At 44.1% G+C, this 15,715-nt stretch overlaps 2 protein-coding genes across 2 annotated transcripts; both read right to left on the bottom strand.

The window, feature by feature from the left end:
* Positions 1–10,172: 10,172 nt before the first annotated feature.
* Positions 10,173–11,819, bottom strand: twist1a (twist family bHLH transcription factor 1a). The gene is made up of 2 exons (XM_047604172.1): positions 11,077–11,819; positions 10,173–10,651 (listed from the first exon to the last, which is right to left on the bottom strand). Exon 1 carries the CDS (start codon positions 11,656–11,658, stop codon positions 11,110–11,112), a length of 549 nt encoding a protein of 182 aa, XP_047460128.1. The 5' UTR covers positions 11,659–11,819; the 3' UTR covers positions 10,173–10,651; positions 11,077–11,109.
* Positions 11,820–11,987: 168 nt separating this feature from the next.
* LOC125019412 (fer3-like protein) lies at positions 11,988–14,712 on the bottom strand. The gene has a single exon (XM_047604174.1). The coding sequence runs from the start codon at positions 14,364–14,366 to the stop codon at positions 13,905–13,907; it is 462 nt and encodes a 153-aa protein (XP_047460130.1). The 5' UTR covers positions 14,367–14,712; the 3' UTR covers positions 11,988–13,904.
* Between the last annotated feature and the right edge of the window lie 1,003 nt (positions 14,713–15,715).

Genomic DNA, 15,715 nt, shown 5'->3' on the forward strand with positions numbered 1-15,715 from the left:
CGTACTGAATCTCTTTATTTCAGTAATAAAGTGTAATTGACCGAATTTATGCTGCACTTTCTGAACGTGAGTTATGTCAAGATTTGGGCCCAGTGCCTCTTGCTTTACCTGCTCTTTAACGAGAAAGCCTCCGGCCAAAGAGGTTGTGTGCAGACCACTTGATCTAGCAGCACGTTGGGTTGTTTTACAGGAGTGCTTAATTTTAAATGGCGTCATGCAGTATAATAAGTTATGAAACCAGCCGTTGCTTTTATTTTGTTTTGGCTGTAAAGATTTACTACGAACTTACGTGCAGTTGCTATTCGACCATAGATCAGAGTGAACATTGTAAAGAAATTGTTGACTTATTTCTAGACATTACACACTCTCTTGCTCCTCTTGGCAAGTCAACGGGTGACCTGGGGCACTGCGTTCATGACGGTCTGGCCTGGAGGAAGAGGACCGGTGTGTCATAGTTCATAGGTCAGGAGGTGAACTGTGACAGCGGACCGTAATTTAATGAGTAAGGAAATGCAGGATATAGGTCTGTACCTTTGTCTTTGGCTAAAAACATGAAATTTGGGAAACATCAATGAAAATACAAGTCCTTGTTTTCAGCTAGATGTGCAGAATTGTACAACTGTAGTTAAATTATTTATACATATACAACCACTCAGAGCTTAAACCATGGCGTCCTTGTTGTATTATTATTTTAACAGAATGACAACAGAGAGTATCGCAAATCCATTAAAGACAAGCTGTTTCTGTAAAAAGGGAAATGATAAAATGTTGCACACATTTGCGCATGTTCTATACTCACTTTATCTCATAAAAAAAAACAAATGTACACGTCTCTTACCTCTCTGTGGTGGCTGGGGAAAACCTATTCATTTTTCATTATTTGTGTTGCAGAGCGTGCATCCTCAGTTGCGTGAGTTGTGTGTGGTGCTCTCCTGCGTCGTCTTCGGTGACACGATGACACGCGGCAGATTAGGGGTGACACTGGCTAAATGTTTTCAGATGAGGACTCTCAATATTTAATCACTACGGTAACAGGGGTCACCGGTGCAGGCCAGCAGGCCAAGTAGCCAAAGGGTATTATGTGGCAAGATGTTTATGTCAGAAAGCGATTGCGGGTATGTGAATGTGTGCGTGAGGTTGAGTGCGAGTATGTGTGTGCATGCTCTTAATTGTTCCTCGACCACTGGCCTGAGGGGAAAGTGTGCTTGGTCACTTAACACAACCCCAGTCACAGTCTTGGCAGGATGAGGAGAGCACACACTTCTTGATGCACAACAGCACTGTCATTCTAGTTCTGCGTGCACATTCCTGCGGTCCAGTAGTAGCCATGTCACGCATACACAACATAAGTTAGATATTTTATTGTGATTGTGGGGAAATATGTGGGTTGGTATGACGACGCAGAAAGACTGAAAAACAAGCCACATGCCACTTCAGCATGGAAAGAAAACTCCAAAATGAGTCCGCGGTAGATCCCGGGAACAATGCATATTCCGAACTGAGAAAAAGAAATAACCAGTAAGGCAAACTTGCATTTACAACTTCAATTTTAACTCTGAAGTTGAGAATGCAAATATTACTTTTAAAGTTAGGTCATGATGATATCATCGTGTCTGCTGTGGAAGAAGTTTGTGGGTCAGGAATCTGAAGTTTTTTTTCAAATAGCAACTGCATTGACTTGGCACTTAATGCAAGTGACTTACACTTAGTAACAAATAGGTCTTCACTAAAGCTCCCATTTGCTCAGTCATACTCACAAACCCATGACTGTGAATCTCGGGGACAGCACAGCGGCACTTTAACCTCCTGAGACCCCGCGTCCTCATATGGGGACATTAAGTTTTAGGTTTTATCGCAGCTTGTTCTGTTTCATTTAAACCCGCTGTCCTCATTAGTGGACACTTTAGTCTGTCATCTAGTAGTAGCGCAGGGTCAAGACACTAGCCAGTGTAAAAACATGATAGCAGATTCATTCCACAGATGATCACAAGACAAAAGTGGACGACATAGAAACCACATTGAATTTTTACAGCTGAAATACTTATTAACATTTCTAGTTTCATATGACGTGCAACTTTAACACATTTTTTCAATAGCAACGAGCTACAACGTTGCTAATTAACAAGTACTCGTTTTAGGACGTTGGGACTTCATTGTTCTGCTTCTACTCAGTCATGTTCAGGTATTAAAATAAACAGTTTTATATTTTGTCACACATTGAATGTCTTAATTATAATATAAATAATGAAATAATCCCAGTGTCCACATGTGAGGATATAGTTGTTGTTTTTTTCAAAAACTAGTACTTCCTGTTCAAAGATGATGCTTAAGGCCTACTGATGCCAAATACCATGGAGAAATTAAAAATACAAACCAAACAAAAGCTCGGGTCTCAGGAGGTTATAGCTAAACAGCAGGAGCCGCTGGTTGAACTAACAAACCTGGGATTAACTGTTTGCTCACCTGAGCAACACCCTCCTGTTCTTTAGGATGTTAACGAAACATCCTTCAAAACCAATATAGTAGTGTTGAAATGTGTGATGAGAACTTTTTATATCCTGGTCGTCTTCAGTTTATAGTCAAAAGAAAGCACATTTCTCTTGTGCAAAGACTCCCTGTACTGGCTCCATTAATGGGTCGACCAAATTCTAAAAATAAAAAAAAATCTATTTTCTTCCTGTTTTTTTTTTTTTTTTGTTTTGTTTTTTTTATCAGACTTGCTACTCTAAGAAAAGCGGTGAGGTCACTGAAAGGGGGTTTTACAGTGCTGATCGCCCACATTATTAAACTGGGCGGTTTTATTTTTTACATTTTCAGTTTGCACTCATAACACCAGCACAAAACACTTCTCTTTATTCTCTCCCCCAGCCTTTTCACAGTTGCTTTTACACAGTAAAATGATACAGACACACAGAGAGAAGGTGGATCTGTGTTTCTCTGTTCAAAAGAGTTCAAATAAACCTGCTTTACATCCATTTAGGAAATTCCACAAAAGCGTTGTGGGGATACTGTGGGCAGGAATACCACAAGTCTTCAGGGAACACCGCAGGAGAATATTTCCCGGAATTTTGGGGCCTGTGCAACTGCAGCAGCAGCTCGTTTCGAGTCCGAGCGCAGCTCATTTTGAGATAACGCAGGTAGCAGGGCTTTTTGTCTTCCTGACTGCTCCTCTCCGGGGGACCCGAAATGAAAACAATAAATGGAGAGAAGACGACAAGAGGGGAGCGGAGAGGGAGGAGAAAAATATGGGAGATGAGGAAAAGTGCATTTTTCAAAGGGTGAATAATTTGTATTGCCTGACGTGATGCTGCGCAGGACCACTTCCTGTGACTCAGGTTTCAGTATGTGCGTGTGTGTAAATGTGCTGTGGGGGGAGGGTCCACTTCCTGCACCCACTGCTGATTTTGGGGGCCTTAGATTTGAGGAAAAGTTGGAGAGAAGATTCAGTAAAAGCAGCAATTACTGGCTGGTGATTGTAGACAAACACTGACTTTAAGTGTAATCTGAGCTTTTATATAACAAAATAAAAAGGTTTAAAAGCAAATTGATCTTTGCTCTCCATGTAACACGTATTATACACAGATCAGGCATAACATTATGACCACCTTCCTAATATTGCACAGGTCTGCCTCCAAAACAGTTGTGACTCATCTGAGAGTAGACATGGGTCTTCTGAGGGTGTCCTGTTGTGTCAGTGTTGTTAGTGGGGGCCTTTGGGTCCTATGGGCCTCTGTGGATCATCCCACAGATACTTGATCAGTTTGGGATCTAGTGAATTTGGAGGCCAGGTCAACACCTTCATGTTTTTTGAGTTGCTCCTAAAACCCTCTTTGTGGGCGTGTGCGTCTGTGTCAGGCTGCATCCTGCTGGGGTTGGCTGCATCCATCAAGGAGTGTCGTTGCTGTGGGGTGTGGGTGCCTGGTCTGGTCTAGGTGGGTGGTACACGTCTAAGTACCATCCACATGAACGCCAGGTCCAAACGTGTCCCACCCGAACGCTGAATTGTCACAACATGGTCAGTCTTTATTTACGTCTCCTGTCGGTGGTTTTAATGTTGTGGCTGATCGGTGTATCCGTTTCTAAGCTTCTTTACACGTGTGTTTACATGTGTGGGAAAGAATGAGGAATCGCGCATTGGTGCGTGTAGGCGCTGATTATACGTGTGGCCTCAGGAAGTGTTACATGGTCAGTCCTAAACTAAACAACCTTGTTCAGACATTATGTTTTCCCTCCCTATAAATTTACATCAAGCCCACCCTTTAATAGTAGAGTAGATATCCCTGTGGTGCCTTTCCTTAATAACTGCTGTTTGTCTTGAAGCCGCGGAGCCAAGATTTACCACGGTCAACTTGTGTTCATGTGCAAGGCACTTCCTCTCCCAACCTGTCTGTTTGTTCAGCGCTTTGCTTTAGCTTAGTCTTTCTAAATTAGTTTGTCTCTATTGATTAATTGCCCCAACTTTTTTTTCTCTCTCTCCTCCCTCTTTTATGCTTTGCTGCATGAGTGTGTGTCTGTGTGTGTGTGTGTGTGTGTGTGTGCGTCCAGCTTGGGGCCTGGCAGTGTCTGTTTCTGAGGTTTCTGTGGCTGCAGGTAGCGGACCTGTTCACTTAAAACACTGTACCTCTAATGTACTCCAGATGATCCAACTATTTATAACCCACACATGCATATGATCACGCACACTCACACACTCACACACACACACAGACACAGACACACACTCTGGCCGTGTTGTAATCCTGGCGCCTGGCTTTTTACTATGCCATCATTTCTTGGGACTAGTTAGCTGGAAACACACACACGCAGACATGCAAACACACGTTGACTCAAGCTGTATCCTTCCTTACATTTACTCTACGCACTTTTGATCTCAAGACCTTTTGGCTCTTTTTTTTTAAGAGCTGGTGTCACTTTACACTTTTCCCGTACGTATGCCATAACTACAGTTTTTGCATATATGTCTACGTGAGGGGGAGAGTTTGGCACTTGGCACTAACCTTTACCAGGCAGCTGGGGGAAGAGAGTTATGGGGCATTAAGGCCGGTTTTACAGGACTCCGAAAAAAAAGACGTTCACATGACACCGAACGTCAGCCTTGTGAAATCACACAAGCAACACCTTCCGAGGGAGAAAAGACACAGGGAGAGGCAGACAGAAAAAATAACACCAGTCAGTAAAGCAAATACAGTCTTCTAATATTAAACCCCCACACACTGATTCAGAGCACAATTGGCTAGAAAAATGCTGGCCGCCGATAATCTCTGCATCAGCAAGAATTTGTTTTCTTACAGTCCCGGCATCCTTCTCTTTTGTCTCGACGTGGTTTTCATTCGTTTCTCGCACTATCCAGGGCTGCGCACGCGTTTTTTTTTGTCCGAAACACACAGTGAGGGGTGTTTTTGTATTTGTTCATGGGGGTAAACAAAAAGAGAAGAAGAGGAGGAGGAAATGAGAGGGGGTGTATTAAACAGGGGTGAGGAAGATTACGCGACAGATTATAGGGGGGGTGGGAAAGAAGGAGGGAGAGAGACATGGAAAGTCAGGAAAGAGACCACCTCAAAGTAGTGAGCGAGGGAGCGAGGAGATAGAAGTAAAGAAGGTGGAGAAAGAAACGGGGAGAGGGACCACCCCACAGTGAAGACCAGGGGGAAGGCTGCGGATTTTAACATGTATTTCTCTCCCAGCACAGCTCCCCTTAGACCAACACTGAGGCTGGAGGCGCTCTTATTGCCAAGTCATCCCTCACTCTGACTTTGTGTGTTTGTGTGTGTGTGTGTGTGTGTTTGTGCGCATACTCACTCATGACAGGGGCCCCAGAACGCCAGTAAACCACGGCTGTGCTCTGCTTACTGCATTCAACAGAGAAAAACTTTATATAATCCAGGGTGATGCAACACTCTGGGTTTGTTTATCTGTGTGCGTAAGTGTGTGTGTGTGTGTGTGTGTGTGTGTGTGTGTGTGTGTGTGTGTGTGTGTGTGTGTGTGTCAGACTAATCTCAGCTTCTAAGTGTCACAACAATCCTCTCAATTTTTTAACACAACAAGGAAACATACATTTCCCCACCAACAGCCACATTTCTGTCACATTCGTCAGGATGGAGCTAAGTTGAGTGTAACAATGCCCTCTCTCTGTGGAAATAACACACGGTGTGTTGTGTGTGTGTGTGTGTGTGTGTGCGAGAGAGAGAGAGAGACCCAGGTCTTTTCCTCGCTTGATAGTCCATAGATTAATGCATGATAAGAAACCAATGTGGTTCTACAAGGTAAACACAGCAAACCTGCTTTAACCTTCATCAACAGACTCCCTCAGGTTTTCAACATTTTCAGCCTGAATTAAACATTCAGAAAGCCCAAATCTAATAAAGGAACGCTGTATAGGGTTCAGCAAATTAAGTTAGGAGAAAGGGCCCGTGTGTGCGTTTGAATGAGCCGTGCTGGTCTTTGATAAATCTCCTATGTTTATATTTGTAAAGCGGGGCCACTGTGATATTGTCTGGTATGTGGAGAGTTATAAGGGGCTTGTGTTTAACTCAATCTGCAAGATAAACAGCCTCGGGCCAGAGAGCGGAGAGGTTTCATATAAGTTCGCTCCCTCCTTTTGTGAATTCCTCTTTTTTTCTCACAACTTTATACTCTCGCAACCATTTTAAACTTTCTACCATAATCCGCACCCTATCTCTCCGCTCCCCTCGCGCTCTGCCCATGCATAGGACAAGTATTAGAGGACTGAGTGGGCATTTATTTGAGGAGGAGGTGAATGTGTGGGCCCGTGGTCCGGCTGGGGGTCTGCAAATTCGGAGGACAGGGTCAGATTGGGAGGTCACAGGTCAGGACTGATGGGTGCAGTTGGCACCGACCTGAGGGAATGTGCGTGAGTGACTGTTCATTATGTTAGCAGGCCAGCACTTCCTCTATCAATCAATGCTTGCTTTAACTGCAAGCCTGATTGTGTAGGGCATTAAACAGGCTGTCACTATTCATTCATGCTAACATTTGCTACTTGAGAGAAACACAGCGGAAAAAAAAATATTTTCCCCACATTTTTAAAGCTAAAGATAAAGCAAAATTAAAGCTACATTGCAAAAACGTTTATCTCCCCCATCTGGCAGTGAGAGGAATTACATAATATGTGCATGCCAACAGCCTCTTATCTTCCTCCAGTGCTCACTAATAAATAAAAACCTCACTAAGGCTAATCTATGTCTGTTCTCACTATGTTTTTCTTCCTCTGAGTTTCATTCTCATTTGGGGCGTCAGAAAAATTGTCCCATCTCCATCCTTCATAGTCAAAGTTGCTGCTGACTCGTCATTTCCACCACGACCCTCTTCATCCCCAACAAACCTGTAATTGCTGGTTAATACTAAATGCATCACTTTTGGTACCTGAGGAATGTCCCAAAGACGCCTGATTTAACACTGTGGCATAATGTGAAATAATCAATGGCTTAATTAGATTTAATCAGCTTCAGGGTTAAGGATATTCATTTGTATGGACTACAGCTTTAAGATACTCGGAATTTAGATTCCGAGTGTGGGCTGGATTCTGCAATAACTCCACCCAGCTCCATTTTTTATTATTTTTTTTGACATGAAATGTGTCTCTAGTCCAAATGATGACATGACTGTGGTTACCTTTCCAACATTTTACAGCATTTCTGGTGCTTGTGACAAGTTAAGTAAACTGGGATCGAACTTTACCAACAAATAAAAATGTGTGTTTTGAAATAGTTTAACATTTTCAGACTCAGCTTGTGGCAAAAATAGGTGTTTGTGTGTTTTTATACACCGCATCACAGCAAAAATGACCTCCTAGAGTCCGCACTCGCTTCATCGCTCTCAAGATGACGAACTGAAATGTCAAAGGTCTGTTATTTAAATATAAGCACAATATAAAGGAAGAGGCCAAAAACCTCTGGAATAAGGATAATTAATCTGTCACTGCAATAAATCTGAGCATGTTCACAATATATTAGAGTCAGTGGTCCACACGGGCCAGTTCATTAATTCGTTCCACAACTGACAAGCATTAAAGGAGGTTTTTGAGCAAAGCAGTATTTTATTTCACTTCAGAGAATGTCCTCGGGTACGATTATCTTGATTGGAGCTGTCTGGGTCCAGAGCAGCAGAGCACCAGTAAAAAGAAACTCCAGCACAGTCATTCACATATACACCTACAAACACACAGTAACTGCTTCAGGTTGAGATGAAACACAGATAATTAGCTCTAATGGAAACCAGACTTGCAAATCAACTCTCTTTCTCCCCCCTGTCTGTCTCAGGCCGACTTCCTCTCCCCCTCCTTGTCTTTTTGTGGTGTTGAGGGTTAATGTAAACCAGGGCTTGTTACTCCGTAATGGGGAACTTCACAGAGGGATGGAAGTGAGTGGGACACAATGCTGAAAGAAGCAAATGGAGACAGGTATGCCTCTGTTTGAGTGGTTAAACAGCTCAAACAAACATGCTGCCGATGTATAGCAGTCAGAAATATATGTTTGGAGAGATTTATAGCTCCTGGCATCATTAAAATACACACAGGCCTGGACCTTTGGCTTTTGGATCAGTTTAAGGACCGCAAGTGCAGCGCAAGGAGATATAAACTGTGATTAATGAGAGGGAGAGAGTGTGTCAGTCATCAAAGTGTCTATAAATCATAGCACACTTTAAAATGGAGAGCCAGATGCCTTCACACTGATAACAAGCGGTCATCCCATTACTTTCAGACATCAAAGGGGGGGCAGGAGCCCAGTTGCAGGAGCGCAGGAGCCCTCTTCCCCCATCCTCCTCTCTCTCTCTCTCTCTCTCTCTGTGGAATGTATTTCCCTGTTCGGTAGGCGTGAGAATTATCCCTGTGTGTGTGTGTGTGTAACCTATATGCGTGTTTGTGTGTGTGTTTTGAAGCCTTAGAGGTGACATTCCTCCGTGTCAGAGCAACAGCCTCAAGTTTAAGATAACATGGCCACGGTGATCTAAGGGGCGGGAATCGCTTGCCCCCCCTCCCTCGGCGGCTGTGCGAGGGCTTCAGGTCAGAGCTGATGGCTTTACCTTCCGCACGCAACCCGCAATGCAAAAACACAGCAATGCTCTCATAATCAGCTCCTAACAACCCTATGGAGGGATGAGGAGCTCCCTGTAGTGAGTCTGCACTGACCTCAGGATCTTTCATCTCTTAATGTCCAGACAAATATTGCTGTGGCACTCTTGTGATACCCTATATTGGAAGTCCTTTCTATGTCAAATTGCGGCCTTGATAGATTCGTTCAGGGCTATTAGACTGATGAGATACGGATACTCTTGTCCTATCATATTCTAGTCATGCCCTGCTTGGCTTCATCAAAGGACATTAGCTCAGCACTTTTGGTTTTTGTCGATACTGTATGTGCTGTCCATTGTCAGACTGCTGATCTCTACACAACAGCAAATAACCGTAGTTAAAAAGTCATCATACTTGTCCTACTTTTACATCAAACAAAGCAAATGTTGTGGAATAAACTGAATTAATCTCAATTTCGCAGCAGCTTAATTCATGAAAGACCATCCAATGAAAATCAAGATTTAAAATATATATATATATATATCTGTATACACAGCAGCTTTTGTCGTACTATACCTTTGAAAAACCGTCTCTCTTGCGCACATTCATTGCCTTTCCAAGTGGATAATCGCTTTCTTTTTCACCAGAATCTCTGGCAAACGTGATTACACAGTCTATCCAGTTTCCATTACGACCCATGTCCACCCCATTTATCTGTCAAAGCTCTTGGGGTACAGCTGCAGCAGCACCTGCAGGAGACTCCCATGCTGACCTGTGGCTAGGAGGACATCTGGGAATATCATGCATGCCTCCCCACAGCTCCAAATTCACCTTGTTCAAACAGACCACCAGCTAATTATGGCTTTCCCAGATCCCCGAGCTCAAGAATCACTACAGAATAAACCGCCGGTATGAGATGTTTTCTTTTGCCCCCTCCACTTTGGTTTGGTTAACTGGGGATTCACTAGCAACCAGTGAAAATAAACTCTCCATGCAGAGACTATGAGAAATGAGTTTGTTTCAAAAAAAAAATCTCAAGTATTTAGAACAAGTCTTGGTTGTAAAAATGATGAATTAGGCCCCCTTATTAGGTGTAACTTCTTGCTAGAGCTTAAATGAGACAGTTAGTAGGAAGAAAAGATAGCTTCATTTTCTTTTTTTATTCAACATATTACCAAATATTTACAACACTTCAAATGCTCAGACTCCGTTCAGCGTTCTGTGATATCCCAAAAATAAATAACCTTTATTTGAGAGGGGGAGAGGAATTTCAAACCTGTGTAGAAAAATAAATACAAAATTCTTCATTTTCTGTGAAACACTGTCACAGGGAATGTGGAATGAATTGTCATCTTTCTCTCGTGTTTCAAAACAGAGCAGTTTGTCAGAGCTTGTTTTGTTTTTACAACATTCATTGTCGCAGTGGTCTTTCTTTCTTCATATCCGTCCTGTCTGTTTTAAGTGCTCCCTCGCAAACAGTACAGTCCGTGCATAGGAAAGTATGAAAAGGCTGCTTTCCTCCAAGGCCTGAAAATGAGCCGCCATGCCTCAGCTCTGTTTGGCCTGTCTCAGTCTATCTGAGGAGTTGCCCTGATCCACCGGTTCTTCAGTCTGGACAGTCTGCGAAAGAAAACATACTTGGGTTAAGAAAACATCCTATAGTAGAAGTAAATTAATATGCCTTAAAACCACTGCTGACCATCTGTGCAGTGATTCGATAGGATGCAAAGGCAGTTGTCCTGGTAGCATACTTTGATTATGATACTTTGTGGGTGTTTTGCAAATAATGTGTGTAATTTGAGTTTTTATAGCCTTTGTGGGCATCTGTACACTCTGTTCATAATGAAAATAAACAGACCATCACTAGTAAAGGAGGTTTGAGCGCTTTCATACAATTTTTGCAGTTTACCTACTGGAACTTTATAATTGCAGGGTATTAGTCAGCTTTTTTTTTTCTTATCTGGGGCCTGTGCGTAAAATGCGCATGATTATCTTGGCACGGCACACGCCTCTACAGGACATAGAGTGAAAGGAGCTCAGCTTACCGTGCTGACCCATCAGCAGCAACACAGGCCCCGCTAGTGAGACGTAGTAGACAGGGACCACGCGCCCCCCATCCTCCAGACCGAGAACGCGTAGCTCAGGCGCTCGTGCGCCACGTAGCTGCAGCTGGTCCCCCGCGCGTCCAGCTCGTCGCTCTGTAGAACTTGGCACAGGAAGTCGATGTACCGGGCCGCCAGTTTCAACGTCTGGATCTTACTGAGTTTATCCGACGGGAGGGTGGGGATGATCTTGCGTAACGACGTGAATGCCTCGTTGAGGGACTGCGTCCGTTGCCGCTCGCGGATGTTTGCCATCACGCGCTGAGAGTGTAGGTCATCCAAGGAGCGCGCTGGGCTGCTGCTGGCCTCGCTGCCGCCGCTCCCTGCGCTGCCGCCTCCTGCGTCGCAGCTCTTTCGGCACTTCTTCTTTTCGGGGCTGGGGCTCTCCACGTCTCCCTCTTCTTCTTCGTCCGTAGTACTTCGTGCCGTCCGTCTCTTTCTCGCGCCCCTCCGCGGAAGCTGACGGTCGGTCTCCTCCTCGCTGTTGCCCGCGCTGTCAATTGGAGAGATGTCGTCGTCCCGCATCGTCTTATTGAAAACTTTTATCTGGCCTGTTTAGGATCGTTACAGCTCCAAATCCAAAATCCCCTGAAGCGGTTATAACATCAGCAAACACGACAGGTAATAAGGAGGTGGCATGCAGTGGGTTGTGGGCTGGCGTTACGGTAAATCTCGTGCGCCACGGAGAGGGAGAGGTGTATGCCAGACTGGGACGACCCGAACTCTTATAGCGGGGAGCGGGCAGGAGGATTTTGGGGAGCGCTGTGATTGGGTAAGGAGGGGTGTAACATAATACTGCAGGAGAAGGAGAGAACTAGCTATATTAGACTTTAAGCCATGCTTCTTTGCACAAGATTGGAAGGATGTAGTAGGGGCGGTGGTACTTAAGTGTAGCTTTGGGCAAACTCTCTAATGCTTTGGGGACTAATTATTTCTCACTCGCCTAATTAAATTCTGCCTCAAATACTCAATGATGTGTTTCTCGTGTATTGTAAACAAAAGTGCGCAAATGCATTTCCAAAATAAACCAATTCGTTTCATGTAAAGACTCGCTTTTTCCTCACAATGCAAAGTGGTGTCTTGCCTTAGTTTTCATACACAAGTTCTTTGTTTATCTATTATTCCTATGACGTTACATATAAAGATTTAGATTGCGCTATTGGCTTAAAACGTAAAGGGGAAGTTAGTTTAGTTTTATTGTCTTGTTTCCTAAACTCCCAGCTTACTGTCTGATTCACTGTTTGAGTCACAATCCATGAAATTACAAATGGAAACTTACAGCTTATTTTCCAAGTCTGTTTAAAATGTGCGATCATGTCATCATATGTGGAAATTTCACTTGCCATTTCTTCATAGTATTATTGCAAATAAATCAAAGACAATAATATGAAAGAATTTCCTCCTAGTCAGCTGAAGGGCTTTGGCCTCTCTTTACGGGTTTAGACACTGTCTGAGATGGGAGCAGTGGTGGCGGTGAAAAACATCAGACCTGCTGAAACACAGGAGGTTGTCGCAGCAGGAGGTCGCCTCTCGTATAAGCAGACCTAGGTGTTTATTTTCCCGTCAGCGGCCCCGCGTTGAGGTATGCACTTAAATGGGTCTAACTCCCGCAGGGACGTCGGCATCGCGGCTCAGGTTTAAAAGACGGCCCGTCCCAGGGAGTTCTCAGGGCGGATCCGTGCTCACAGCGGGGCCGCTGAAGGCGGTGTACGACTGGAGCGCAATGCAAATACTGGAGGTGATGAAGATGGACTGAGGAGAGAAGGAAACGCTCACACGAAACGAGCTTGAGTGCCCACACATGGCCACCCAGCCGTGGAGCCCATACAGTTGTAATATCACAGTCCGGCAGAAACACCTTTGGAGGTGGTCTGTGGTGTGAATTGCCCACTAAGAGACACGCAAGAAGGAAGGACCAGCATGTCCGGTCTAGTCCCACGGCACACGCGCATTTCAGTCAACAACTATCCCGGTTTTTCTTCCTTCAGTCCAGGACAGGGAGAACATGTCTGCGCGTTTGCCATTCCGTTTACCTATCACCTCCATCATATCTCTGACGTAATTTACACCTCAGTGCCAAAGACTATCTCTCGCTTCATGCAGTGAGCTTCGGATTTGCGATTCAAATCTGTTTCGCGAAAAGGTTGATAACGCCTTCAAAGGCCAGTAAATCCTCCTCGTTTTCTTTTCATTTTCTGCCTCAACGACACCTGTTCAGTCTACGCAGGATGCACAGGTGAGACGAAAGACTGCGTAGCTCTCCAAGGTGCTGAAAATCACTTTAGCGCTCTAGAGTTGCATCATATCTTCGGTAAATTTGTTATCATTCTTTCTAATATCTTCTATTAAATGCAACACATTAAAGTATTTACCGATAAATAGTGTTTGCTGCATCAATCTAATATTACAAAATTAGCGCATTTAGGTCATAAAACACATTAACTTGCTATATAAGTTTATTTTTAAGCAGTTGGCCACATGTAGACTATTAAATGAACTATTTGGAGGTTAGCCTATATCTTTTGCTGTGTTATGTCAAATAGATATATTAATATTAACATGGTGCCATGGATGTAACCTTTCAAAAAAAAAAAAAAAAAAAAAAGTTAGGCTTTTAAAATCGGTTAATGTTTCTTAGAATAAAGATAAATACCAATAGTAATCCTTGAACAGTTCACCATTCATTTAAGTCCCCTTCGTTTCTGAAATCTGTGGTACACCCAGCCTGACTCAGTCTCCGTTGAATAGATTTTCTATTGGTCTTTTCTGTCTCAAGTGTTCTCCAGCAGGTCCGTCATGAAGGAGATGTAGACGATGGCCAGACGCAGTGTGTCGATACGGGACAGTCTCTTTTCGTAGGCGAATGTGGGAACTTTTCCCCTGAGTTCATCAAACGCCTCATTGAGGCTAAACATCCGCTTTCGTTCCCGCACGTTGGCTGCCTGCCTCTGGACCACGGTGATGATTCTCCTCCGTTTGGACTTGGTGTGGCCGTGCGTCCCACGGCAGTACCTCGGCGAGCCCATCGTCAGGTGCTCGGAGCAGAGTTGCGCAGTGCTCACATCGTCCGCCAGGCCTATGCTCCACGAAGGCTCGTCTAGCCGCGTCTGGTTGTCTGGAGTGGAAGGGGTATTATCCACCTGTTGCTTTGGTCCTAAAGAATACTCCACCAGGTTCATGTCGCCTACAAAATCTAGAAATGTGGAGTCCACTAAGCGGCCCTGCATCTCCATATTCAACCCAACCGCAGTTTCGCACAGAATATCTCACTTACGTGTCCGGTATTCAGCCAAAGCATGCAACTTCAAAAAAATCGTTCACCAGACACGGAGACTAAAGGAGATACGCATCCCAACAAATGAATCCGACTTTCTGCAAATCCGGTCAGTGCGCGACAGGGTGAGATCCTATTTGGCTCAAGTCCAAGGGCCTTTCCTGCTGTTTTAATAAGTCGCCTATATCACCTCGCAGCGCGACATCTTTCATGTCCTCTCTGGCTCTAAACGGAGTCCATTTCTGCCGTTAGTCAGCGATGAGTGGGCTGAGAGTGGCTTTAAAAAGCAGAGAGGAAGCTGGAGGGTCCTGCCAATTGATGTGCTGTCCTCCTGGAGGCCCTTAATGAGCTTCTGAAGAACGGAGGCTCTTGACAGAGGGTCATACAGTCTTATTTGCACTCTCCCCTCTGCCTCAGAGGCTAAATAATGACACTTTTATCACTTAAACCGGCCAGGGGAAGACCAAATAGAACATTCCCTAACAGTCACTACACACCAAAAGCTTTTCTGTTGCAAATTAAAGCAAATAACTGTCCGTTCCCATGGCATGCCTGTGTCTACACTGCAGGGGCTGCTGAGGAAGCCACTGGTTTTAACTGTGGACTTTAATCCTCCAGAGAAGGTGCTTATTACTACCAAAAATTTTTACCATGTTAATATTTTACATAATTTTGGGCAGGAGAAGTGTGGCTGTGTCAGCCTCAGTAGTCAGGACGGATATTTTATAGTATTTTATATTTTTGCCACACAATACCTGGTGCCACTGATTACACTATTATTTTTTGAGTGTAGAGGAGCAAGCAGATCTTATCATAATCTCCAGGTTTTATGCCCAAAATATTCTGGGAACAGTTTAAAAGCGCTTGGAGCCCTTCCTAAAACCAAGCCTTTTTCAAAATGTCTTTCTCGCTGTTGAGGTTATGCCGAATTTCAACTTTCATACCCACCGAACGTGAGTCAAATTTCAAAAAGCAAGTAGGAATTCGACCGTATCACGGATTCGAGAAACTGTAGAGATGCTGTAATAACACGTGTTGTTTGTGTTGTGCTTTTTCAGAAGACTGCAGATCCCGGGAAAAATTGGTTTGCAGGTCAAAGATCACTCCAGGCCATCTGAATGCGCTAGAACTCGAGTTCTAGTTGTGTGGCCTTCATTGATCATAAGGTCATCTACACTTCTACACTCTTTCTATTCATCATTTATGACAGGTCATATAAGTAATGATAACAGTGGTAAACATGCAGTAGCTTGTTGATTAAGCTACTTGTTCCACTTACATCAGGAACGAACCAGCAGCTCTTTGTCT

This window comes from Mugil cephalus, chromosome 14 (assembly GCF_022458985.1).
Source record: "Mugil cephalus isolate CIBA_MC_2020 chromosome 14, CIBA_Mcephalus_1.1, whole genome shotgun sequence".
Taxonomy (NCBI): Eukaryota; Metazoa; Chordata; class Actinopteri; order Mugiliformes; family Mugilidae; genus Mugil; species Mugil cephalus.